The sequence below is a fragment of the Dendrobates tinctorius genome, unplaced genomic scaffold, assembly GCF_039654945.1.
Source record: "Dendrobates tinctorius isolate UK_male_01 unplaced genomic scaffold, ASM3965494v1 ptg000040l, whole genome shotgun sequence".
NCBI lineage: Eukaryota > Metazoa > Chordata > Amphibia > Anura > Dendrobatidae > Dendrobates > Dendrobates tinctorius.
In genome coordinates, this window is record NW_027361708.1 from 19,214,573 (window position 1) to 19,242,057 (window position 27,485).

General features: G+C 41.1%; 1 protein-coding gene across 1 annotated transcript; it reads right to left on the reverse strand.

Annotated features, from left to right (window-relative positions):
• Positions 1-1,958: 1,958 nt before the first annotated feature.
• Positions 1,959-5,574, reverse strand: LOC141088731 (uncharacterized). The gene is made up of 5 exons (XM_073574912.1): positions 5,536-5,574; positions 4,637-5,443; positions 4,186-4,242; positions 3,364-3,420; positions 1,959-2,104 (listed from the first exon to the last, which is right to left on the reverse strand). The coding sequence occupies exons 1-2, from the start codon at positions 5,572-5,574 to the stop codon at positions 4,754-4,756; spliced, it is 729 nt and encodes a 242-aa protein (XP_073431013.1). The 3' UTR covers positions 1,959-2,104; positions 3,364-3,420; positions 4,186-4,242; positions 4,637-4,753.
• Between the last annotated feature and the right edge of the window lie 21,911 nt (positions 5,575-27,485).

Genomic DNA, 27,485 nt, shown 5'->3' on the forward strand with positions numbered 1-27,485 from the left:
CCCGAGCTCCCGCTGAGCTACCCCAGAAAAACTTGGCAAGCTCCAAGCATCTCGAGCAGTGAGATGCTCAGGCGAGCACTGAGTATTGGTGAGATGCTTGCTCATCACTAATAATGTCCCAAAAGTTCTCAATTGAACTATGGTCTGTGCAACGTGAGAGCCACTCAATTATATCAATACCATGTAATCTAGGAACCGCCTACACATTTTGACCACAAGAGCCTGAACATTGTTCTTCACTAGTTGGAACTCTGTGCCCATTGTATTAACATTAATTCTGACAATTGTTCTAAGGGGTTCATGCAGGCACAGCCACGCTATGACGGTCTTCGGAAAGAATGGGGGACCTCAAACTGTCCTAGTAACTGGTAAACTAACTATCCCTGTCCCTGGGGTACTTGTGAAGGTAGAGAGGCCTGAGTCTCCGACCTTACTATGCTCCTGTTAAACTTTAATCTGTCCCCCTTCCAAACCCCATTTGGTATGGGACAGAAATGTCAAGTAAACAAGACACAAAGAGAAAACAGAAATAACAGAAAGCAACAAACATACAAGCACTCATCAAAAGCAGAGAAGTATATAGGGAAGGATAGGTATGTACCAACCAAATGGAAATAGGACAATGAGGAAAGCATACACCCAAAAACAGCACGCAACAATCTCCAGTAACAACAACGATCTCCAATTTAGCACAGCATCTCAAAGGAGCTAGGAAGTAAGGCTTTCACTGGCAAGGCAGAAAGGGTCTTGCCAGATTTTATAGGGAGAGTTAATGACCAGATCAGAAACAGCTGAAATGGAGCTACAAGTTTCTGACCAGCATAGAAAGGGTTGATGACCTCTGCAGCACCATAGGAAGCCAAATCCATTTAATAAGGGACACAAACACACAGGCTAATTTAAAGTTCTGCAATTCACAATACGTAGTGATCTTCTAACCCCAGATCTCCCAGGAGGATGTGACGCACTCATGATAGGCCCTTAACAACAGTCAGGGTACCATTGGTTAGAATGTGAATGTTTGAACAAAATTCAAAGAGGTATACTTCCACAGGTTGTCCCTGGCCCACCAGTTATGCTGAATGATTTTGGAAGAAGCATGACGTTCAACACAGCATCTCCAGACTCTGTCAAATGTGCTCAATGTGAACCTTCTGTCAGCTGGGAAGAGATCAGGATGCCAATGGCAGACTTGCCAAACTTGGTGTACTATGGTATCAAGCTGCACAGTACTGGGCTGTGAACATAGCTTCCATTGCAGGACATCAATTCTTTACGTCATCTTTATGGAGTCAGTTTCTGACAGGTAAAATGTGCACATCAGTACCAACTAGTAGTAATTTTGTAGGACTCTGGCCATGCTTCTCTTGTTTCTTACTTGCATGTACAAATATGTGTGTACTCAATTCAAAGAACTGGCACATAATTTATTCATCCAAAGACCCCATCAAAGGACAAGAGGACATTCAATATTTGTGGTGGAGGGTTCTATACATTTAACGTAATCTGTGGAATACTCTACAATAAGAGATGGTAATGGCAGAAACTATATCATCATTTTAAAAAGATCAGTGTGCTTTTAGCCTAACAATTAGCATTGCAGCTTATAAATTTATCATTTATCAAGAAAGGTTGACCTTAATAGACTAATCTATTTTTTCAACCTTCACCATGTAACTCTTTGAATTTGCTGGGAGAAGCAGCAATCCTTCTTGCAATGGCACGTGCAGATGTGCCAACCTGCAGGAGTTTTACTACCTATATAACCTGAATGGCCTGCAGGATTCACTTCATGCTATTAACTGTGACAAGGACACTAGCAAAATGCAAAATTAGAGAACAATCCTCAAGGAAAGATAGAGAGAAACTTCACTATTTTTAATCAACAATTAGAACTACATGGGGTAGTAATGTATCGTATTTGTAATATAGAAGATACAAAACTCAAAATGCTGAAATCAATGACAAAAATCATATTTATTAGATAATTTAAGGTGTTACAGTATCACATGTATTGATTCGATTTTAGGCTTTGCTTTTTTGTACTACAGCTCTGTTCACTTTTTGCATGCTCCTGACCCTGATCCTGATCCAATGCCACCATCTGAAAACATAAGAAAAATGGATATATCATAATTTGGTTTACCATTGTTCCCTGAGAAACATACCAAAAAATAATTTCAATGCATTATTCTCTTTTACATAAGTTTATGAATACATTCAAATGCATTCAATAACTTTCCACCTAAAAACAGATCCCCTTGCTTCATACAGAGCTAGTTAGGAGCCATTATGGGCCCAGCTCATTATTACATTAGTGCCTTTTTGTGTGTTTTTCTACAGTTGCTCATTTTCACCTTATTCTTTTAATTGATGCCTTTTTTAAAAGTCTATTTTATATGTGTTCACCTGTTTTATTATTGGGTGAAAAATGACAATAAAACTAGAACATAGGAAGTTTCTATTGAAATACTATAATTGCTTTCAGCTGGCCTAACTAGTTCTCAAAGTTCTGACCCATTAACCCAAGCAGTTTCCCCATAAACAGAATGAAATATGCCCAAGATAAATAATGAATGTATGATTGTTAGAAATCTGGCTGTTAAGACCTCCACCAAGCCAAAAACATGAGGTCCCAATGTGAATAGCGGTAAAGAGCATGTGCGACCACTATTCGTATAGTCAGTAAATGGAGCAATAGTTGCTCACTGTGTCTCATAAATTAGATCCCAATCAACCTTGCCATGCTTAAGCTCATTCACTTGTCGGATTTATCCTCGTATGCGAAAAATGAACTGATTATTCTGATCTGGCCTGATAAGTTTTTCTTGTACATGGAGGGAAAATAAATGTTTCTACACCCTTTATTTTCTGACCCTTCATGAAATCAGATCGCACTCTCGGATAAAAATCAAACATGTTTCCGATACAGTTCGCGGACCACAGGATAAAATCGGTCAAGTGAACAATCATATACAATATCATAGGAACAAGTCCTAATCATGCTTTTCACAGATAGCTCCCATACAAAAAAATAGGACATGTAAACAAACCCTAATAGTATCTGCATGGAATTATCTGCATCACTGTGCCCGGTGCTACGTTGTTCACAAATTAGATACAAATGTGGTATTATTGCGCATTGCTATAAATCAAGGATTCTTACAGGATTTTTCAGCCTTCATTGCCAAGGCTCTTGATTGCAATAGGGTAAGTTTATGGATATAATATAGTTGAACTTCTTGAAGCAAAGAGTTTTAAAACTATTTACCTTTTTACTTTTACAGACATGTCATATAAATCCTATTGATTAAGGCTAGATGGAAGAGCCAAAGCTATTCGGAAAGAAGGGTTGCCACTTACCAGTGCCACCACAGGAATCCATACCTTGGCCACATCCAGCACCACCAACACCACCACCTAAGTTAAAAAGAAAGCACAATTAGTTTTAGAAGCTATACAAGCTGTTTTTAAATAATTGTACTCCTTTTCATGCCTAAATATACTGGTTACAGATGTTGTCTGTTTTGTATTCAATTTGTATTCTATGCATGTGCTCTTTCATGGAATATTGATATCAGAGGGGAATCTTCCATTGGTCCACCATCTATAGTTATGGTCAGATAGCCACACTATAACCTGGTTTTTAAAGGGCCTGGTACTTTCATGTCCTAAAACATCACTGTATGGGAACTGGAAACTAAACAGCTGCTTCCCTCACTGATGATAGCTGAGTACATGGGTCTTGTCCAAAGGACTTTACCATAATCAGCACATTGATTGGCTATTTCCAGCTGTCCCATAGATAAGAAATAGAGTGGAGTATGTGCATCTCTGCTCCATTCAAAAAGGATTCCCGGGATCAGGATCAATTGGAGTCTATACAAGTTCAAGGCTTTTGAAATGTCATTGTTTAGTTTGTGATTAAGCATGTCTTTCTTATTTGTTCATTTAAGAAATGCTACATCGATTGAACATCCAACAGTTCACTGTATGGCGGTATATATGGGTCATACAGGCTCTGTGGCATGTACATGGGGCCTATAGAATAATTTGCTTTAAAAACATAACATGACAATAACTACAAGACTTTTATTATAATGGAACTAATATAATTACTTAATAGAAATTTTAAAAAAAGCAATTTTGCACTTTTTTCCTGCTATGTTTAATTAATTATTATACCTGATTTGCTGTCACCACCACATGAACCTTGATCTTGACATTGTCCAGAGCCTCCAGCTGCAAACGAAATGTGACACTGTTAAGTACATTTTTTTGCTATAAAACACATTTCTCATTTAAATGCATGACAATTTTATTTTGCTGTTGTTTTTCTATAAGTTATACTATACTATATCCCATGCTATATGCTGTTGTATACATGCTTTAAACTATTATAGCTGTTTGGTATTCCTGATCCAACCAGTATTAATTTACCGGTACCTCATTTTACTAAGCTATTGTTTCTAGTTACTTACATTTCTCAAGACAAAATAATAATAAAGGCATCCTCAGAAAACTTGGTCAACAGTTAGAAGATAACATTAGTTTTAGGTACAACATTTAACATTTACATGTTAATAGACATGTTCAGTATAATATTTTATATGGTTCATTAATTATATGTACTTACATGTGTAGAATCCTCCTTGCTGCTGTTCACCACCACACATGGTCAAGCTCTGTTGGCCATGTGCACCACTGCAGTTTCCACCAGAGCCACCTTGTTGATATCCGCCACCGGAACCGCCTAGCTGATATCCACCACCAGAGCCGCCTTGCTGATATCCTCCACCAGATCCGCCTTGCTGATATCCGCCGCCGGAGCCACCTTGCTGACATCCACCACCGGAGCCACCTTGCTGATATCCGCCACCAGAGCCGCCTTGCAGACATCCGCTACCGGAACCACCTTGTTGATATCCGCCTCCGGAGCCACCTTGTTGATATCCTCCACCAGAGCCGCCTTGCTGACATCCGCCACCAGAGCCGCCTTGCTGACATCCGCCACCGGAGCCGCCTTGCTGATATCCGCCTCCGGAGCCACCTTGTTGATATCCACCTCCGGAGCCACCTTGCTGATATCCCCCACCACAGTCTCCTCCTGAGCTACCTTGTTGATATCCACCACCTGAGCCACCTTGCTGACAACTACCACCAGAGCCGGATAGCTGATAGCTACCTCCGGAGCCACCTTGCTGAAAGCTGCTTCCCGAACCACCTTGCTGATATCCTCCACCAATGCCACCGTGCTGATGTCCACCACCACAGTCACTTCCAGAACTGCCTTGTTGATAACCTCCTCCTGAACCTCCTTGCTGAAACCCACCACCGGAGCCTCCTTGCTGAAATCCACCACCAAAATTACCACTAGAATTCCCTTTCTGGCTTCCACCACCACATCCACCTTTAACACCAGACATGATAGCTGTGCGTAAAGCTAAAGTAAGCAAATCCTTAAAGCAAGAGTGCAAAATAAGAGCTACATGTCTGCTATGCTGGAAACGACTCCTTTTATATCCCTGAACTAACCTCAATCCTAAATTGTCTTGGTTTTCCATTGGCTGTCATTTTAATTTGATAAGTAGGATGGAGCAACGTGTATAATTTTGAAACCATTTCATATTGTCAATACTGCTGGCTTGAGAGCAGGGTGGTTCCCTTGGGACTTTACAGGCTCTGTAAAACTATTGTTTACATGACTCGGTGAAAAATGATATAGCTACCTGAAATCATATGCTATATATAATATTAAATAGAGGTTCCATTCTGAAATCACTCCATTTATAACATACATAGCATTTTTCTAATGCTGTAATGTTACATCCTATTACTTATGCCTTACTGAGTGTTACGCCTGTGTGTTTTTACATAATAGTATACTTGTTTTAGAAGCTTTGAATTGCAATAATAATAATTCACTTCTTTCTCTCTATGTTTCTTAGCATTTTGAAACTCTCACCAGTGTTCAACTGTTTACTAATTGAATACATCAGAAAATATACAAGATGGCATATGCAAGTTTTTTTTCTTTTTTTTTTCATGCTGGGATATATTTTCAAATACAAAATAAGGTAATATGTGATTATAGTAAAACCTTTTTGAAATCAGAATCCAAAATTATATTGAAAAACAGTTTTCTGGGGTAAAGGTGAAGTCTGTTTAAAGATGAGGTATTATTTGCAAAATATGTGATGAAATTGAAAATCCATCACAGAATATCTGGTCTGAATAGGAAAGTGGATTATTCTGGAGGTTTCACTAAATTCTAACTCTCTCTATTTTTTAACAGCCACCTTATATTGTTGAGCAGTTCGCTATAAAGTGTGTCTGCTAGTCAAAAAATTCAATATTTAATACTTATTGTCCACAATCCGTTTCTGGCTCAAAAACAGCATTTTGGACAAAGACTTGGTATTGCCTTTGTCAGATGCAGTTTAAATATTTTGAAATTAATATTATGTTAAATCTTCCAAATTTCACTTTGGAGGCGTGCCCTAAATTTGCATATTTGGATTTTTGCGATGATTTCTTGTATTTTCTTAACAATATTAAATTTTTTGTGCAATTTTCATCTGTGTTGTAAAAATTAATACCAACATGAAATCTTTGTGACCACAGCCTAATACACAAAAAATATAAATTTGAATTATCTTGAGTGAATGAACGATCAACTGAATTCTTTATTATGTTCAATACACTTTTTTAAAATATTCTAGATTCATGCAAAGAGTCAGATTCATCCAAACTGACATTATGTGCTGGAGTCAGACACTCCTGATTCATGAATCTTGAGGGTCTGGCAAGTAGCGTGCGCCTCAGTGCGCCATGGCAGAAACCTCACTCCAAGCAGGTACTGAAGTGAAATTTCTGGCTTTGTTAATGCCACAGCTAATCATGCTAATTTTGTTGGAGCTGGAAAAATCTAGCAAGAAAACACCAAAAATAGCAGAATTTTAATGCAACTGAGTTGCGCCAAAATTTTGCGACTTTTCAAAGCTTTTCCATCAGAAGTGTTTTGTAGAGTTTTCCCTGAAGATTTTTAAGTGCTTTTTTGTTCAAGTTCAAAAATTCTGCTGACAGATACTAAAGAGAACTTTTATTTTGTTTATTTTCATCTGGTCTCCTTTAGGCTCTATTCACATCTCAGTCACTGTTTTCGTTCATCAGAAGTCACAAGGCTGTGCCAGATCAGTCATATGGCAGATCCCAATGACACACCTTGCTGATGATGTGGTGTGTTTCCATAGTTTGCCAAAAAATGTGACATGATTGCTTGACCCAAATGATTAAACACATATTTATGAAAACGTAACATATATATTAAAATGACACAAAAGGGAGGATTGTTGAAAATCCATAAGTCATCAGAGTATGATTTATTCATAACCATCTATTTCTGTAAATCTTTTATGCAACTATTCAAAAAATGTAATTTACATAGACAAGGTGAAGTTTGGTGTAAATTTAGTGCATTAGTTTGCATGAGAAGTATTCTAGTTCAATCACTGCAAATGTTGTGACGGTATTATCATAAACCTGCAATTTTGCAAATTGCGGTTGTGGCTAACTAAGATCCAAGAGTCCTTAATATAACCTTAGTAAACCTAAACCTAGTAGTTATAAAACTATAATTGAAACTGATTTGTCATCATTTTTTACACATCATGAAAGGAAGAATAATTGGGAATGAGTAATATGCTGGCAAAATTATCAGAAATTAATATGTTTCATGGAAAACTGCTAGTACAGGTGGTGATATAGTCATTGGGCGGTTACAGCTGTATTCAGTGCATGTCATTATTTTGTCTTGTCCACGTGTATAACATTGCATAACCAACAATTCCCCAAAATTCTTCTTTTACTCATATCTCACCATTCTGAATGGGGTCATTTTAGAGAATCATATGGTGATGTCGGAACCTCTTGTCAACTCTCCTAGTACACTGCCATGTACTGTAAAGGTATGTCTCAAAAACTGTTCATAGCTTTCAAAAATGAAAGAGATAGTTTTGTTATATAAAGGCCAGTTAAGAGATCAGCAAACTATCAAAAGTGGACTCATATACTAAAGCACAATACTTTAACTAAATAATATTCCTAAATATAATAAACCTCCACTTTGATATCATAATGCAGATGAGCCAAGATAATTTGTCCTTTGACATAAAAATGCTGATAGCAAGAAATTCTCTAATGTCATCTGTTAATTCAATAACTATCTCTGGTCATAATATCCTTATAACAAAATACAGAATACTAGTTTGCAGTAATTTTAGTTTAACTGCTATTTGACCATTCCACTAAAGTTGCATTCACATTGGAAGATTATTTGTCAAATTTTAGCTGTAAGACCCATTGTTCAAGCATGGAAGATCAGCCACGGGAGTTTTGCTATTACAGTATTGAAGGCAAGCATGGGAGATCAGCCTTGACCCTGACAATACATATACCACAGACAGGGTACAGACAGAGATACATATTAATGGCAACAAGAGCCCCATAAGCATGATATGGTGAAATGGAGATGGGGGAGAGCAACCCACTCCAACACCAAACGCACAAGCTCAAAAATGAACTGAGAAAAGCAGGAGAACAAACATGAGCATGCGATACATTGCATGTAAAAAATGTCAAATTTTATTATTAAATAACAACAGGTAAAAAATCTTAATGGTAGCAGAGTATCAGTGTAAACAATGCAGACGGTATTGCCCAAAATATCACCAACTCCTCCCACCAAGATGGAAAATCCCGGTATGCATATCTGGAGTGGCCATGTCCAAATTACCCATGTCAATATTCAATAGTAGTGCCCACAGGCTATATACTGGGGTCAGGGACCGATAAAAGTGAACAGATTAGCATGTAATAAAAATCAGTGGTGCATGACCAATCATGTTCCAAAATGCCACCAAAGGTGCTTACCAGGGATGGGAGGAGGAGGAGAACCCAGCAGCGTCACTCCAGACGCGTGTTTCGCGGCACCTCTGGCTGCTTTGTCAAGAGGAAGTTGATGGAAAGTGTCCAGGCAGGACCTTGAAATATCCCCTTACCCCGGTCACATGACCATGATCCACCAATGATAATGGCACATTCGGCGCATGCGCCCTCGCGTCTGAAGGTCCTGCACTGCAGCACAGGCATCATGCATAATGCGCACACGCCGGGCGTTAGCCCAGACACGAGTGCAATGCATATAGATTCCGACTGCAGAATGGAGCTCCAGACCTGGAGCGATGCGCATGGCCTAGCAATGAATGCAAGGATGGAAAATTGCAACCAAGTGTGAATGGGAGCCAAATACTGGGCAAACATGTTCAGGCAATCTATAGGCCACAGAGATAAAGATAAATGCATTGCCGCTGTAGACAGAATAGCAAAAAAGGGGGTTCACACATCAATATATAGATAAAATAGACAGCATACATCTATGACCAATTGCTCATACATATGTATAAGAATAGAACGTTGGCGGTACCATTATTATCATAGTATATGGTAATGGCCATAAAGTGCTGCATAAGTATAATAGATGGCATTATAAAATCCAGAATAATACATTAACGCTATGTGCAAAATAGCAAGGGTAAGATATCACATAACAATGTATAAATACATCGGCAGCTCACATATATGACCAAATACTCATACATATATACGGAATTAAGTCACTGGCAATATTATTGTTGTCAAAGTACACGATGGTGGTCATGAAGTACTGTATGCACTTGATTGTAGGAGATGGCATATAAGATCCAGGATACAGGACTGTTTCAAGGTCCAAAGAAGGACTACTAAGTATAACTATAAGTGAAAAAGAAATAAAAAGTGAGATAAGTGAAAAAATAAAAACATTAAAAACAAGCAGAAAAGCTGCCAGGGAAAAATGGAAAATACAAGGGATGCAGACACAATGACAAGTAAATAAGCCAGGAATGAATATACAATACAAAATATAAAGTAATATAAACTATAAACTGTATATATCATATAAAGTAAAGAGTTTATACTAAAGTATGTGGATATAGATACGAAGAAGCATATACGCGAGTATCTATGGGCACAGGGTCATTAGAACTATAAAAAAGGGGCGAAACTTAAAGATTCATTAAGTCCTCTTGGTGTCATGGTGTCCAATTGGACAATCAACCGTGCTTCCATTTGTGCGAGGACTTTTTTAAATGTGTGAATGGTAATGGATGTATGACTCTGGTGACTGAATCATTTGAAACCCCTTCCCTCTGATATTACGCATGTGGATAGGGAATTAGTGCAGCAGTCAGCACCAGTCAGTGGCAAGCCTTAGGCCACTGTGCACACCGCACCTCTGCTCTAGCGTCCGACATTGCACCTGCTTCTTAGCCTTGTTGACTAGCGGCCATGCCCTACGCCGTGCTGCAGTTGCAGCCCTCCTTGGCGTCCGCAGTAGCGACGCCGCACAAACGGTAGGTCTAGACGGACGCAGCTCCTCTGCCTTGGGTCCTGCTCCTGTGACCAGATACCATGTGTGCATTTCCCTGTGGTCTGTTACACTAACAGGCTCAGCGTTTTTGTATGTTTATGTTGCGGTGCCTCTGTGTGTGAACAGAGCCCGCTTTGTGCACTTTGGGTGAAGTCTAACCCGTGCGCATTATACCGCCATATTGCTCGTCTGTCATTACCTAGCAGCGGTGTAACACCTACTGCACGGTGGACCCCGAGCGGCGAACGCACTTTCTTATTTATTTTTATTTAGTGTGTTCTGCCGTTCCTAACACCGTGCTTCCATTTGTGCGAGGACATTTTTATAATCGCCACCCCTGATGCCCATATGGAGTACATTAATTCCCCTGATTTTTAGCAAACCCGCTTCACAATTGTGATGTGACCGGAAGTGTCGGGGAATAGTTTTCAACTCAACTGTGTCGGACACCGTCCTGGCTGCGCCACTGTCCCACACATGCTCACGTGTTCGTGTCCTCAGTTCCCTTGTGGTGAGACCCACATATATTTTAGGGCACGGACATGTGGCATAGTAAATCACATTCGAGGTACTATACGAAATCCGATGTTTGATCTTAAATTCCCTCATTCCATCTGAGGAACTGAAGGTGGAGCAGCGCAGGACATTGGCACAGGCAAGACAGTGCCCGCACGGAAAAGACCCACAGGACCTCAAAGAGAAGCAAACCCCGGACCTCAAAGATCGGTTCCTGAATAGGGGCTATAGTCACAGGTGTGTTAACCCCTTCATGACCCAGCCTATTTTGACCTTAATGACCTGACCATTTTTTGCATTTCTGACCAGTGTCCTTTTATGAGGTAATAACTCATGAACGCTTCAAAGCATCCTAGCGATTCTGAGACTGTTTTTTCGTGACATATTTGGTTTCATGTTAGTGGTAAATTGAGGTCGATAATTTTTGCATTTCTTTGTGAAAAAAATGGAAATTTGGCAAAAATTTTGAAAATTTCACAATTTTCAAATTTTGAATTTTTATTCTGTTAAACCAGAGAGTTATGTGACACACACTAGTTAATAAATAACACTTCCCGCATGTCTACTTTACATCAGCACAATTTTGGAAACAACATTTTTTTGTTAGGAAGTTATAAGGCTTAAAATTTGACCAGCGATTTCTCATTTTAAAACAAAATGTACAAAACCATTTTTTTTAGGGACCACCTCACATTTGAAGTCACTTTGAGGGGTCTATGTGGCAGAAAATGCCCAAAACTGACACCATTCTAAAAACTGCACCCCTCAAGCTACTCAAAACTACATTCAAGAAGATTATTAACCCTTCAGGTACTTCACAGGGACTAAAGCAACATGGAAGGAAAAAATGGACATTTTAATTTTTCCAACAAAAGTTTTATTTTAGCATCATTTTTTTCATTTTCACATGGGTAATAGGATAAAATGGATCCTAAAATTTGTTGGGCAATTTCTTCTGAGTACACCGATACCTCACATATGGTCATAAACCACTGTTTGGGCACACGGCAGGGCTCAGAAGGGAAGGAGCGCCATTTCACTTTTTGAATGGAAAATATGCTGGAATATTTATCGGTTGCCATGTCGCGTTTGGAAAGTCCCTGTGTGCCTAAGCATTGGAGCTCCCCCACAAATGCCCCCATTTTGGAAAATAGACCCCCCAAGGAACTTATCTAGATGCATAGTGAGCACTTTGAAGCCTAAGGTGCTTCAAAGAAGTTTATAACGCAGAGCCGTGAAAACAAAAATATTTTTTTTCCTCAAAAAATGATTTTTTAGCCCGCTAATTTTTATTTTCACAATGGTAAAATGAGAAATTGGACTCCTAAAGTTGTTGTCCAGTTACTCCTGAGTACGCTGGTACCCCATATGTGGGAGGGACCACTGTTTGGGCACACGTCGGGGCTCGGAAGGGAAGTAGTGACATTTTGAAATATCGACTTGATGGAATGGTCTGCGGGCGTCATGTTATGTTTACAGAGCCCCTGATGCGCCTAAACAGTGGAAACCCCCCACAAATGACCCCATTTTAGAAACTAGACCACCCAAGGAACTAATCTAGATGTGTGGTGAGCAATTTGAACCCCCAAGTTCTTCACAGAAGTTTATAACGCAAAGGCATGAAAATTAAAAAATATTTTTTTCCTCAAAAAATGATTTTTTAGCCCACAATTTTTTATTTTCACATGGGTAACAGGAGAGATTGGACCCCAAAAGTTGTCCAGTTTGTCCTGAGTATGCTGGTACCCCATATGTGGGGGGGAACCACTGTTTGGGCACACATCGGGGCTCGGAAGGGAAGTAGTGACGTTTTAAAATGCCGACTTCATGGAATGGTCTGCAGGCGTCATGTTACGTTTGCAGAGCCCCTGATGTGCCTAAACAGTAGAAACCCCCCCCACAAGTGACCCCATTTTGGAAACTAGACCCCCCAAGGAACTTATCTAGATGTCTGGTGAGCACTTCGAACCCCCAAGTGCTTCACAGAAGTTTATAGCGCAGAGCAATGAAAATAAAAAATCTTTTTTTTTCCACAAAAATAGTTATTTTAGCCCCCAATTTTTTTATTTTCCCAAGGGTAACAGGAGAAATTAGACCCCAAAAGTTGATGTGCAATTTTTTCTGAGTACGCTGATACCCCATATGTGGGGGTAAACCACTGTTTGGGCACACGTCGGGGATCGGAATGGAGGGAGCACTGTTTGACATTTTAAACGCAAAATTGGCTGGAATAAATGGTGGTGCCATGTCGTGTTTGAAGACCCCATGATGTGCCTAAACAGTGGAAACCCCTCAATTCTAACTCCAACCCTAACCCCAACACACCCCTAACCCTAATCCCAATCCTAATCATAACCCTAACCACAACCCTAACCTCAACACACCCCTAACCCTAATCCCAACTCTAACCCTAACTACAAGTCTAACCCTAATCCCAGCCCATCCCTAACCCTAATCTTAACCCTAATTCCAACCCTAACCCTAATTCCAACCCTAACCCTAATTCCAGCCGTAACCCTAATTCCAGCCCTATCCCTAATGGAAAAATAAAAATATTTTCTTTATTTTATTATATGTCGCTACCTATGGGGGTGATAAAGGGGGGGTTTATTTACTTTTTTTTATTTTGATCACTATGAGAGTTTCTCACAGTGATCAAAATAAATGAATGAATCTGCAGCCGGCGCACTGCGCATGCACCCGCCATTTTCCAAGATGGCGGCGCCCATGACGCAGGACACCGGGACAGCCAGGGGGACAGGAGGTACCGGGGCCAGCGGGGGGGATCAGAAGGCTGGGGGAGCGGACGGAAGGGGGAAGGGACCTGATGATGACTGCGGCGTCCGATCGCTGCCATCAGTCGGTGGCGGCAGCCGATCGGCGCCATCAGTCGGTGGGTGAGGGGTCTGATTGCTGTCTCCAGCCATGGCCGATGCTAATGTAGCACCGGCCATGGACCGATTGTAATATTTCACCAAATTTAATTGATGAAATATTATAATTGTACTGCGCATGCGCCCTCCATTTTCAAAGATGACGGCGCCCATGCAGGAGGGACGGTGGGACAGCGGGAGCCGGAGCGGGACGTGACAGGTACCGGGGAGAGTGAGGGGGGATTGGACTATGGGGGGATCGGAGGGAAGGAGAGGGGGGGCAGATCATGACAGCAGAGGCCCATCATTGCTGTCAGTTCGTGGCGGGGGCCGATCGCCCCCGCCAGCCGGTGTGGGGGGTTTAAATTAGTGTCTCCAGCCATGTCCGATGCTACTGCAGCATCGGCCATGGCTGGATTGTAATATTTCATCAAATTTCATTGATGAAATATTACTATCGCTCTGATTGGCTCTTTCACTTTCAACAGCCAATCAGAGCGATCATAGCCACGTGGGGGCTAAGCCACCCCCCCTGTGGTGAAGCATAAAGGGTCCTTTGTGTGCTATTTATAGCATGACGCCTACGGGGGCGTCATGGGTTGTTTGGGCATGACTTTTCATGATGCCTACGTAGGCGTCATGGGTCGGGAAGGGTTTAAGGCAGGCTACAACAGAGCGAGATGTACGCCTCGCAGCAGACTCCTGCACCCTGCACGAAAGAGTGGAACATTGGGTGGAGATGGCCCCATATGGTTCATCTCCACATACAATCATGAATGGAACAACATGCGTGCTATTTTATGTAAGCACTGGTCCATTCTGGAGACAGATCCATCTTTGAGGGCCGTTCTGGGCGGCTCCCATTCTATGACACCACGCCGGTGCAAGAATCTAAATGACTTATTGGTACGGAGTCATTATGTTCCGACCCCTAGAAATTTCTTTAGCTCTAGTGGTTCAGTATGTGGGTCTTTTCCATGTGGGCACTGCCTTGCCTGTGCCAATGTCCTGCGCTGCTCCACCTTCAGTTCCTCAGATGGCACAAGGGAATTTGAGATCAAACATCGGATTTCGTGTAGTACCTCGAATGTGATTTACTATGCCACATGTCCGTGCCCTAAAATATATGTGGGTCTCACCACAAGGGAACTGAGGACACGAACACGTGAGCATGTACAGGACATTGGCGCAGCCAGGACGGTGTCCAACACAGTTGAGTTGAAAACTTTTTCCCGACACTTCCGGTCACGCCACAATTGTGACGCGAGTTTGCTAAAAATCAGGGGAATTGATGTACTCCATATGGGCATCAGGGGTGGCGATTATAAAAAAAGTCCTCGCACAAATGGAAGCACGGTGGATTGTCCAATTAGATACCATGACACCAAGAGGACTTAATGAATCTTTAAGTTTCACCCCTTTTTTATAGTTCTAATGCCCCTGTGCCCATAGATACTCACGTATATGCTTCTTCGTATCTATATCCACATACTTTAGTATATACTCCTTACTTTATATGATATATACAGTTTATAGTTTATATTACTTTATATTTTATATTGTATATTCATTCCTGGCTTATTTCCTTGTCATTGTGTCTGCATCCCTTGTATTTCCCATTTTTCCCTGGCAGCTTTTCTGCTTGTTTTTAATGTTGTTTTTATTTTTTCACTTATTTCACTTTTTATTTCTTTTTCACTTATAGTTATCCTTAGTAATCCTTCTTTGGACCTTGAAACAGTCCTGTATCCTGGATCTTATATGCCATCTCCTACAATCAAGTGCATGCAGTACTTCATGACCACCATCGTGTACTTTGACAACAATAATATTGCCAGTGACTTACTTCCGTATATATGTATGAGTATTTGGTCATATTTGTGAGCTGCCGATGTTATTTATACATTGTTATGTGATATCTTACCCTTGATATTTTGCACATAGCGTTAATGTATTATTCTGGATTTTATAATGCCATCTATTATACTTATGCGGCACTTTATGGCCATTACCATATACCTTGATGATAATATCTCAATGTTAAGAAATGTTTAACTCCATATCAACATGGATTTATGAAGGATCGCTCCTGTCAAACTAACCTGATCAGCTTCTATGAGGATGTAAGCTCTCAAATGGACCAAGGAGAATCATTGGATGTCATTTATCTCGACTTCTCTAAAGCATTTGACACTGTCCCACATAAAAGATTGGTAAGTAAGATGAGAAAGCTTGGGCTAGGGGAAAATGTGTGTAGATGGGTAGGTAGCTGGCTTAGTGATAGAAAACAAAGAGTGGTTATTAATGGTGCATACTCAGATTGGGCCAGGGTTACTAGTGGGGTACCACAGGGTTCTATATTGGGCCCCCTACTATTTAATATATTTATTAATGATCTAGTGGATGGCTTACACAGTAAAATATCAGTATTTGCAGATGATACAAAACTATGTAAGGTAGTTAACACAAAGGAGGACAGTTTGCAACTACAGACAGATTTGAGTAAATTGGAGAATTGGGCTGAAAAATGGCAAATGAGGTTTAACACAGATAAGTGTAAGGTTATGCACATGGGAAGGAGAAACAGATGCTACAATTACTTACTAAATGGGAAACTGCTGGGGAAATCAGGCATGGAAAAAGACTTAGGCATCTTAGTCAATAAGAAGCTAAATTTGAGTGCCCAGTGTCAGGCAGCTGCCACCAAAGCAAATAGCGTCATGGGATGCATTAGAAGAGGTCTGGAGACATGAGATGAAAACATAATTCTCCCTCTGTACAAATCACTAGTCAGACCACACTTGGAGTATTGTGTGCAATTTTGGACGCCGTTGCTCAAGAAAGACATTACTGAACTTGAAAGGGTTCAAAGGCGGGCTACTAAAATGAAAAATGGAGTTGGTTCACTACAATACCCAGAAAGGTTATCAAAATTGGGTCTATTTATTCTAGAAAAGAGAAGACTTAGGGGAGACTTAATATATATGTACAAGTATATCAGAGAGCAATACAGAGATCTCTCCAATGTACTGTTTGTACCAAGGACCGTGACAAGAACAAGGGGGCATTCTCTTCGTTTGGAGGAATGACAATTTCTGCACCAACATAGAAGAGGGTTCTTCACGGTAAGAGCAGTGAGGCTCTGGAATTCTCTTCCTGAGGAAGTGGTGATGGCCAACTCACTGAATGAATTTAAGAAAGGAATGGATGCTTTTCTTGTGAGTAACAGTATAGAAGGTTACAAATAACAGAATATTATAGGTAGATGGTTGACCCAGCTTAAGGGGAAGGAATTTTTTTCCCTATGGAGAAAATTGGCTTCTACTCTGTGGGTTTTTTTGCCTTCCCCAGGATCAACAATGCAGAACAGCTGCACTAAAAATAGGCTGAACTAGATGGAAATAAGGTCTTCCTTCAGCCTTCAAAACTATGTTACTATGTTACTAATGGTACCGCCAGCATTCTATTCTTATACATTCAGTGGGGCAAAAAAGTATTTAGTCAGTCAGCAATAGTGCAAGTTCCACCACTTAAAAAGATGAGAGGCGTCTGTAATTTACATCATAGGTAGACCTCAACAATGGGAGACAAACTGAGAAAAAAAAATCCAGAAAATCACATTGTCTGTTTTTTTTTCATTTTATTTGCATATTATGGTGGAAAATAAGTATTTGGTCAGAAACAAGCAATCAAGATTTCTGGCTCTCACAGACCTGTAACTTCTTCTTTAAGAGTCTCCTCTTTCCTCCACTCATTACCTGTAGTAATGGCACCTGTTTAAACTTGTTATCAGTATAAAAAGACACCTGTGCACACCCCCAAACAGTCTGACTCCAAACTCCACTATGGTGAAGACCAAAGAGCTGTCAAAGGACACCAGAAACAAAATTGTAGCCCTGCACCAGGCTGGGAAGACTGAATCTGCAATAGCCAACCAGCTTGGAGTGAAGAAATCAACTGTGGGAGCAATAATTAGAAAATGGAAGACATACAAGACCACTGATAATCTCCCTCGATCTGGTGCTCCACGCAAAATCCCACCCCGTGGGGTCAGAATGATCACAAGAACGGTGAGCAAAAATCCCAGAACCACGCGGGGGGACCTAGTGAATGAACTGCAGAGAGCTGGGACCAATGTAACAAGGCCTACCATAAGTAACACACTACGCCACCATGGACTCAGATCCTGCAGTGCCAGACGTGTCCCACTGCTTAAGCCTGTACATGTCCGGGCCCGTCTGAAGTTTGCTAGAGAGCATTTGGATGATCCAGAGGAGTTTTGGGAGAATGTCCTATGGTCTGATGAAACCAAACTGGAACTGTTTGGTAGAAACACAACTTGTCGTGTTTGGAGGAAAAAGAATACTGAGTTGCATCCATCAAACACCATACCTACTGTAAAGCATGGTGGTGGAAACATCATGCTTTGGGGCTGTTTCTCTGCAAAGGGGCCAGGACGACTGATCCGGGTACATGAAAGAATGAATGGGGCCATGTATCGTGAGATTTTGAGTGCAAACCTCCTTCCATCAGCAAGGGCATTGAATATGAAACGTGGCTGGGTCTTTCAACATGACAATGATCCAAAGCACACCGCCAGGGCAACGAAGGAGTGGCTTCGTACGAAGCATTTCAAGGTCCTGGAGTGGCCTAGCCAGTCTCCAGATCTCAACCCTATAGAAAACCTTTGGAGGGAGTTGAAAGTCCGTGTTGCCAAGCGAAAAGCCAAAAACATCACTGCTCTAGAGGAGATCTGCATGGAGGAATGGGCCAACATACCAACAACAGTGTGTGGCAACCTTGTGAAGACTTACAGAAAACGTTTGACCTCTGTCATTGCCAACAAAGGATATATCACAAAGTATTGAGATGAAATTTTGTTTCTGACCAAATACTTATTTTCCACCATAATATGCAAATAAAATGAAAAAAAAACAGACAATGTGATTTTCTGGATTTTTTTTTCTCAGTTTGTCTCCCATAGTTGAGGTCTACCTATGATGTAAATTACAGACGCCTCTCATCTTTTTAAGTGGTGGAACTTGCACTATTGCTGACTGACTAAATACTTTTTTGCCCCACTGTATGTATGAGCAATTGTTCATAGATGTATGCTGTCTATTTTATCTATATATTGATGTGTGAACCCCCTTGTTTGCTATTCCGTCTACAGCAGCATGATTGGTCATGCACCACTGATTTTTATTACATGCTAATCTGTTCACTTTTATTGGTCCCTGACCCCAGTATATAGCCTGTGGGCACTACTATTGAATATTGACATGGGTAATTGGGACATGGCCACTCCAGATATGCATACCGGGATTTTCCATCTTGGTGGGAGGAGTTGGTGATATTTTGGGCAATACTGTCTGCATTGTTTCCACTGATACTCTGTTACCATTAAGATTATTTACCTGTTGTTAATTATTAATAAAATTTGACATTTTTTACATGCAATGTATCGCATGCTCATGTTTGTTCTCCTGCTTTTCTCAGAGATACATATTAGCATTGGCCTGAAAACAACTAGGAGTACTATGTCACACACTGTCCCACTCTGCACCCTGTACTATAATTGCAAAATTAGCATAATGTAGTGTTGCCCTCCCAGATCACCTGGCACATGCCATGAGGCATCAGTCAACTAATTAGCAGAATGGACGATCGATCCATAAAAAATATAAGGGCAATATAGGCATGATAAAATGTGGACAGGATTGCATGCTCCATTTTGAGCACAGAATTTTGATGTGTATTTCACTGACTACTTGAACTGTTCCACAAAGATAGTTTGAGTTTCTCTTAGATCAGGCACGTTTATATCTAGATGTTTAAAGAACTGTCAAGCACATATGTATCATCATTTCCATTAAGTGACTAAGTCTTAGTTGGGTAGGAACAACATTGTTCAACGTTTTATACAAGCAAATGTGAATCTTATAAGGCTTGTGAATATGTCTGTCAATCCAATAGATTCACAAATGTTTCAAGTAATGGACCGAGCTTTTTTCTCTAGCAAAATGGCGCCAGTGGTGGCACCTGTGCAGTAGCATCTGTCTTGTTCTGAGTGATGCTACTGCATGACACCCCAGCCGCCATCTTGATGGAGACAATTTTTCTCTAGAAACATGGTGCCACATCAGTGATTGCGCAGTAGCATCTATTGCGTTCCAAATTATGCTACTGTGCAGGCACGGCCGCCAGTGCCATTTTGAATAAGATTATTTTTTTTTCTCAAGAAATTTATATGACAAAATCAAATGAAAATATGGATAATATAGATCGTATGATGCTAAAGTGCAGGCGCCGCCGACGGCCCCTGAATGATGACTGTAATTTTTTTCAAACAATAAGATATACAGTATGTACATAGGAAGCAAATCACAGGGGGATAGTGACCTATCAAAAGGATTAATATCTAAGCAGAGCACCACAAAAAGTCAACCTGACACTGTCTGTAGTTTACTGAGCACTATCCTGCTGACAGGTTCATTTTAAACATGTGTAAGGAGATAGACCAGACCGTGGGTACCCACTAGCCGGGTCCGGAACTGAAAGAGATGCATCCTCTGTTTCCGGGGGGAAGTCTGAGAGAGGCAGACTTTCCCCTGCTGCATGAGGGAAGCATTAGTGAGATGGAGCTTCCTGCTGGCAAAGGAGGGCGGAGAGTGAGTGGGGAAAAGCATGTGCAGAAGAAGAGGTATAAGAGCAGAAAGCTCACGCTGCAGGACAGTTTGGCACAAATGCAGAGCAGCACGCAGAGCGGAGAGCGGCGCATTCTGCCTTCCCTTCCCTCAGAGAGTACCGGCGCTGAGACAGGCCACATAGAGAGAGAACCTATCATCTGCAGAGAGAGCTGTGTAGAGCAGAGCCATGCAGAACAGGGTCTTGCAGACCCATTGACACAGAGCAGAGCCAAGTCAGGTGCTACAGCAGACACAGAGATGAGTGTTTTGTCCATGGAGCACATATGCCACACAGACCAGTTACTGCCGTCGCTCGCCGCCATCAGCGGGGACAAGAGGAAAGGAGACTTACAATGCGTGCCTGGTGACCGCCATATAGTCAGGTGCCAGACACTCCAGGAAAGTGAGTGCCGTGAGTGTGCTGCTTGAAAAGATACTGGGAGCATGACTTTCAGCTACCCCTGACTATGTTAGTTAATAGCGGCCCAGGCACGCGTGACCTGACTTCCCCAGGGGTTATAGTTTTGGAGCTTCTGGTCCATATACCTGCACACGCCCCAGAGAGCAGAGCTACGTGCCGATGTTTCACCACACTGGACTCAGTACCATGCTTGACACCTGTAATCTACCCGCTTCCCAGAGACTTCATTTAGATGTCATGTGCCGCTGTTGTCGGTGCCACCGTTGGAGCACCGAGACGCTGCAATCAAGAAGGCTACAGACAGTTTTTCCCTTTTCCTTCTGAACTATTGTTCATCCCTATCCTACCCCATTCAAACTCTCTGCCCCGTCCTTTATCCTATTTTACCCCTCCGTGCCCTTCTACTCCCTGCATGGATTAAATTTGTTGTTAATAAAATCCTGTTAACTCCTGATCTGTCTCCTGTCCGTGACAACATCTCAAGTTTCTGCAATTTCTACACAAGGAGGATGAGATTTAAATATATTTGTATTCTTGGTGCCACCTGGAAGACCATCGTAGCCTGTGCTTTTTTCATCATCAATTTGCAGTCTTCATTTATATCATCCATTAACTGAGCCTCCTGAAGAGCTGAATGGATGGGTAAATATGTGGAGGCAGTTTCCACAACTAATGATAACTTTTTCCAGAGCTGTAGATAGGTGGATAAACTTAAGAGACCACCACATCAAAACCCTGTCATGGGCAGCCCATTCTCGACATGACCCCAATTGAAAACGTATGGAATTTAATCAAGAGGATCATGGATAGTCACAAGCCATCAAACAAAGAAGAACTGCTTAAATTTCTGAACCTGAAGCAGTGTGAAAGACTGGTGGCAAGCATGCCAAGATGCATGAAAGGTGATTTTAAAAATCATGGTTATTCCACAAAATATTGACTTCAGACCTCTTCTTGAGTTAACCCCTTCATGATCCAGCCTATTTTGACCTTAATGACCTGGCCATTTTTTGCAATTCTGACCAATGTCCCTTTATGAGGTAATAGCTCAGGAACGCTTCAATGCATCCTAGCGATTTCGAGAATATTTTTTCGTGACATATTGGGCTTCATGTCAGTGGTAAATTTAGGTCAATAATTTTTGCATTTATTTGTGAAAAAATGGAAATTTGGCAAAAATTTTGAAAATTTTGCAATTTTCAAATTTTGAATTTTTATTCTGTTAAACCAGAGAGTTATGTGGCACAAAGTATTTAATAAATAACATTTCCCACACGTCTACTTAGATCAGCACAATTTTGGAAACAAAATTTTTTTTTGTTAGGAAGCTATAAGGGTTAAAAGTTGACCAGTGATTTCTCATTTTTACAACAACATTTACAAAATCATTTTTTTTAGGGACCACCTCACATTTGAAGTCACTTTGAGGGGTCTATATGGCAGAAAATACCCAAAAGTGACACCATTCTAAAAACTGCACCCCTCAAGCTACTCAAAACTACATTCAAGAAGATTATTCACCCTTCAGATACTTCACAGCAACTAAAGCAACGTGGAAGGAAAAAATGGACATTTTAATTTTTCCAACAAAAATTTTCTTTTAGCATCAATTTTTTTCATTTTCACATGGGCAACAGGATAAAATGGATCCTAAAATTTGTTGTGCAATTTCTCCTGAGTACACCGATACCTCATATATGGTCATAAACCACTGTTTGGGTGCACGGCAGGCCTCAGAAAGGAAGGAGCGCCTTTTTGACTTTTTCAATGGAAAATATGCTTGAACATTTAACGATTGCCTTTTCGCGTTTGGAGTGCCACTGTGCGCCTAAACATTGGAGCTTCCCCACAAATGACCCCATTTTGGAAACTAGACCCTCCAAGGAACTTATCTAGATGCATAGTGAGCACTTTGAACCCCCAGGTGCTTCACAAATTGATCCGTAAAAAAAGTACTTTTTTTCACAAAAATTTTATTTAGCCTCAGTTTTTTCATTTTCACATGGGCAACAGGATAAAATGGATTGTAAAATTTGTTGGGCAATTTCTCCTGAGTACATTGATACCTCATATGTGGTCATAAAACACTGTTTGGGCGCATGGCATGGCCCGGAAGGGAAGGAGCGCCATTTGACTTTTTGAATGGAATATTAGCTCCAATTGTTAGCGGACACCATGTCACGTTTGGAGAGCCCCTGTGTGCCTAAACATTGGAGCACCCCCACAAGTGACCCCATTTTGGAAACTAGACCCCCAAAGGAACTTATCTAGATGTGTGGTGAGCACTTTGAACCCCCAAGTGCTTCACAGAAGTTTATAGCGCAGAGCAGTGAAAATAAAAAATCATTTTTTTTGCTCAAAAATGATTTTTTAGCCCGCTATTTTTTATTTTCCCAAGGCTAACAGGAGAAATTGAACCACAAAAGTTGTTGTCCTATTTGTCCTGAGTACACCGATACATGTTATCAATGAGTCACCGGAGGAGGAAAAAACAAAAATGCAAGCTAAGTCCAGAAAACCGGAGAGGTTGGTAGCTAGCGGATTGCAGACCTCTGATCCTATTCACAACAACTAACAGTAGCCGTGGAGCGTTCCTACAGTGGTCCTAGATGCCTCTTCACAGCAGAGAACTAAATAAGCCTAAAGAAAGAAAGGGGAAATCTAAACTGACCCAGAGCAGACCCTAAAGCAATAGACAGCCCCCAACATGTATTGTCGGTGAAAACAGATGAAAACACAAACACAGACAGAAAGACAGGCAGAGCAAACGATGGGGCCCAACTAACCAGATAGGAAAGGACAGAAAAGATGCTGGCTGCAATCCGCAAAAACCCTACCAAAAATGTCCCAACAACACGTCTGATAGGAAAAACGGCCCTGAAGTCACTAGACTTCAAAATCCCTATATCAGCACTCCGATATATTCTGAAGACAGAGCAAAAGAGATTTAACCGATCAGGGACAAAAATGGAAATTCAGCAGAGTCCCAGACGGGGCTGGCAGAACACAAAACTAAGCAAATCAGACAAAATCTCATGGAACAATAACAGAGCAAAACTTAGCTTTAGAAGACAGGAACTGAACTGGAGGCCAGAGCTCAGAGCAGAGAAATCACCAGCAACCCTACAGGGCATCGGTTGCCTTATATCCACTCAGCGATTCCGGATGTCCAATCGCAATCCACCTGTTCAGGTGACAGGTTTCTCCCATCCAAATCAGTTTCACCACCTCCTTTCACAAGCAGAGGGAGTTCATCGGACATCAAAGGTGAACGAGAAAATGAGCTCACAACAGTATCTCCCCCTTGAGGAGGGGTCACCGAACCCTCATCCATGCCACCAGGCTGATCAGGATGGGCCCGATGAAGAGCACGAACCAATCTTTCGGCATGAATATCAGATGCAGAGATCCAAGAATTATCCTCCTGGCCATAACCCTTCCACTTAACTAAATACTGGAGTCTCCGTCTAGCCAGACGGGAATCCAGTACTTTCTCTACCTCATATTCCATGTTACCTTCAACCAATACAGGGTCTGGAGGTGCCACCCCCGGAACAACAGGTTCAACAAACCTCTTCAACAAAGATTTATGGAACACATTATGGATTTTAAATGTGACAGGAAGAGCCAAACGAAAAGAGACCGGATTAATAATCTCCACAATCTTGTAAGGTCCAATAAATCTAGGCTTAAACTTAGGAGAAGCCACCTTCATAGCAATATTTTTTGATGATAACCAAACCATATCACCAACCTTAAACTGGGGACCAATGGTCCTATGTCAATTGGAAAACCGCTGGGCCTTTTCCTGGGAGAGAGATAACTTATCCACCACTTGGTCCCAAATCTGATGCATTCTCTCCACCACAGTGTCAACACCTGGGCAGGCAGAAGACTCCCTTTTTGGACTCCACCCCTTTTCGGGCACCCATCACAGTTTCGGGTAACCGCCCCCTGCTTTGGGACACCACCCCCGTTTAGGGACACCACCTCTCTCTGGGTAGACTCCGTGGACTCCCCAACTGCAGTCTCAGGACTGAGTTCACACAGTTCCATATGTCTTTCTGGGCTGGTACTGGCCCTTTAAGCGGTTGCACAGTCTGTACCTCTGCCGTCTCTATGACACCCCAGCAGCTCCTGCTGGCACTGCCACAGCTCCTGCTGTAGCCACAATCACTGGCACCTCTGGCTGCCGCTCACAAGCAGCTGCTGGTGTCACTGCAGCTCCTGCTGCTAAAATAGAATAGAATGACTCAAGGAAAGTGCAATATAAAATCACCTAATAATAAAATTATGCACCATGGAAAGAATAATAAAAAGACAACTCGGGCAAATAAGATAAAACAAACGAAGAAACCGAGAACAATGTCTAATAATGAAATTTTTATTTTATTAAATATCCAACAATATTGTATATATATATATATGTATATTAAAAATACTGGTAAGGGGAGGCCAATGCCAAAATGAAGGCACAACCTGGGGACAGCATTAATCACTTCAATTAAAAGTACCCACAATAGTATCACACAATATAAAGTGAAAACAAAAAAATATATATATATATGAATGTAATATATACATATATAAAAACACATATAAAAAATGCTGGTGCTAGTGTAAAAAATGTGTATAAACATATAATGCGTGTGAGCAAGAGAAAAAAAAAAAATATATGAAAAAAGAAAAAATGCTAAAATAATTGGCTAAGTATATATTTCCACATAATAAAGTGCAATGTGCCACAAATATAAACAAATAACGTGTGCAAAAGAAAAAGTTTTTTCACATATATGTGAGAGCACAAACGAAGTGCTGAAATAATTTATAATAAATAAGCTGCCACAATTAAAGTGCGATGTGCCACAATAGTAAAATAAATCAGAGCTTATAACATGTGATAAAATTCCCAAATAATTGTGGACAGTGTAAATACCTTTCAGCTGCTTCTGTCCCCAGGATGTGCCAGCCCCGATGCGCGTTTCGGCGTACCTTCGTCAGGGGATGTGCCAGCCCCTGACGAAGGTACGCCGAAACGCGCGTCGGGGCTGGCACATCCTGGGGACAGAAGCAGCTGAAAGGTATTTACACTGTCCACAATTATTTGGGAATTTTATCACATGTTATAAGCTCTGATTTATTTTACTATTGTGGCACATTGCACTTTAATTGTGGCAGCTTATTTATTATAAATTATTTCAGCACTTCGTTTGTGCTCTCACATATATGTGAAAAAACTTTTTCTTTTGCACACGTTATTTGTTTATATTTGTGGCACATTGCACTTTATTATGTGGAAATATATACTTAGCCAATTATTTTAGCATTTTTTCTTTTTTCATATTTTTTTTTTTTTCTCTTGCTCACACGCATTATATGTTTATACACATTTTTTACACTAGCACCAGCATTTTTTATATGTGTTTTTATATATGTATATATTACATTCATATATATATATATTTTTTTGTTTTCACTTTATATTGTGTGATACTATTGTGGGTACTTTTAATTGAAGTGATTAATGCTGTCCCCAGGTTGTGCCTTCATTTTGGCATTGGCCTCCCCTTACCAGTATTTTTAATATACATATATATATATATATACAATATTGTTGGATATTTAATAAAATAAAAATTTCATTATTAGACATTGTTCTCGGTTTCTTTGTTTGTTTTAGCTCCTGCTGCTGCAGAACCTCTTGCTGCAATAAGTCCGTGCACACTTCCGCGCACCATCTTCGTGGACCAGCTGATCCACAGCAACCTTTGTAACCCCGCCGAGTTACAGCCAGCCGCTTGTCACCTTCATGACTCCACTGAGTCACAGCAAACACCTTCAGCTCTTATAGAGAGAGAGGGAGAAAAAAAAACACATACACAGTCTCTCACTGACCCAGGTCAGTACAACATGGACTCCTGTCCGTTACCTGCTGCCGTCAGCCACACAGGTTTCCGGGTACCTCTTATACACAGAGGCACCCTATATCTCCTGGCTCAGTCGCCAGCACTGCAACATGTGATTCTTGAAACCATTGCCCCTAGCAACCGATTTTGTAGTCCTTTTCCGTGGCCCCTAGCAACAACGCTACAGCAGTGCCCTTAGCATTCTCCACCATATGTAAGGCAGCGCTTATTGTCTGTGTTGGGGACACTCACTTGGCAGCGGATTCACGTCACACAGGAACACTTTCCACTTAAACATTCCATGTGGTTTATTAAACAGCATAAACCATGTTAGGCAACTCAAAGAATATAGTCTTGCATCAGACAGATTAATCCTTAATGATTGTAGTAGAGCTCCGCTCTCTCAGTTCATTAGTGTCCATAGAACATCACGGGCACCAACAGTTATATCCCCATGTCTGGGGTTACCTCGCAGTAGCTCTGGCTCCATATGCCGACTCTTTGGTAGTCCTCTCTCTCAGGGAAGCTGCCGAACTGGAATCACCATCCCAGACAACGCCTTGCTCATCAGGCCACCTGACAGTCCAGATCCACAGATGGACAGTATCTCCC

Coding starts and splice junctions, on each gene's coding strand:
- LOC141088731 (XM_073574912.1), bottom strand. CDS start 5,574: ATGACAGCCAATGGAAAACCAAGACAATTTAGGATTGAG. Junction 5,444..5,535: donor CAAGACAATTTAGGATTGAG/GTTAGTTCAGGG, acceptor TGCTTACTTTAG/CTTTACGCACAGCTATCATG.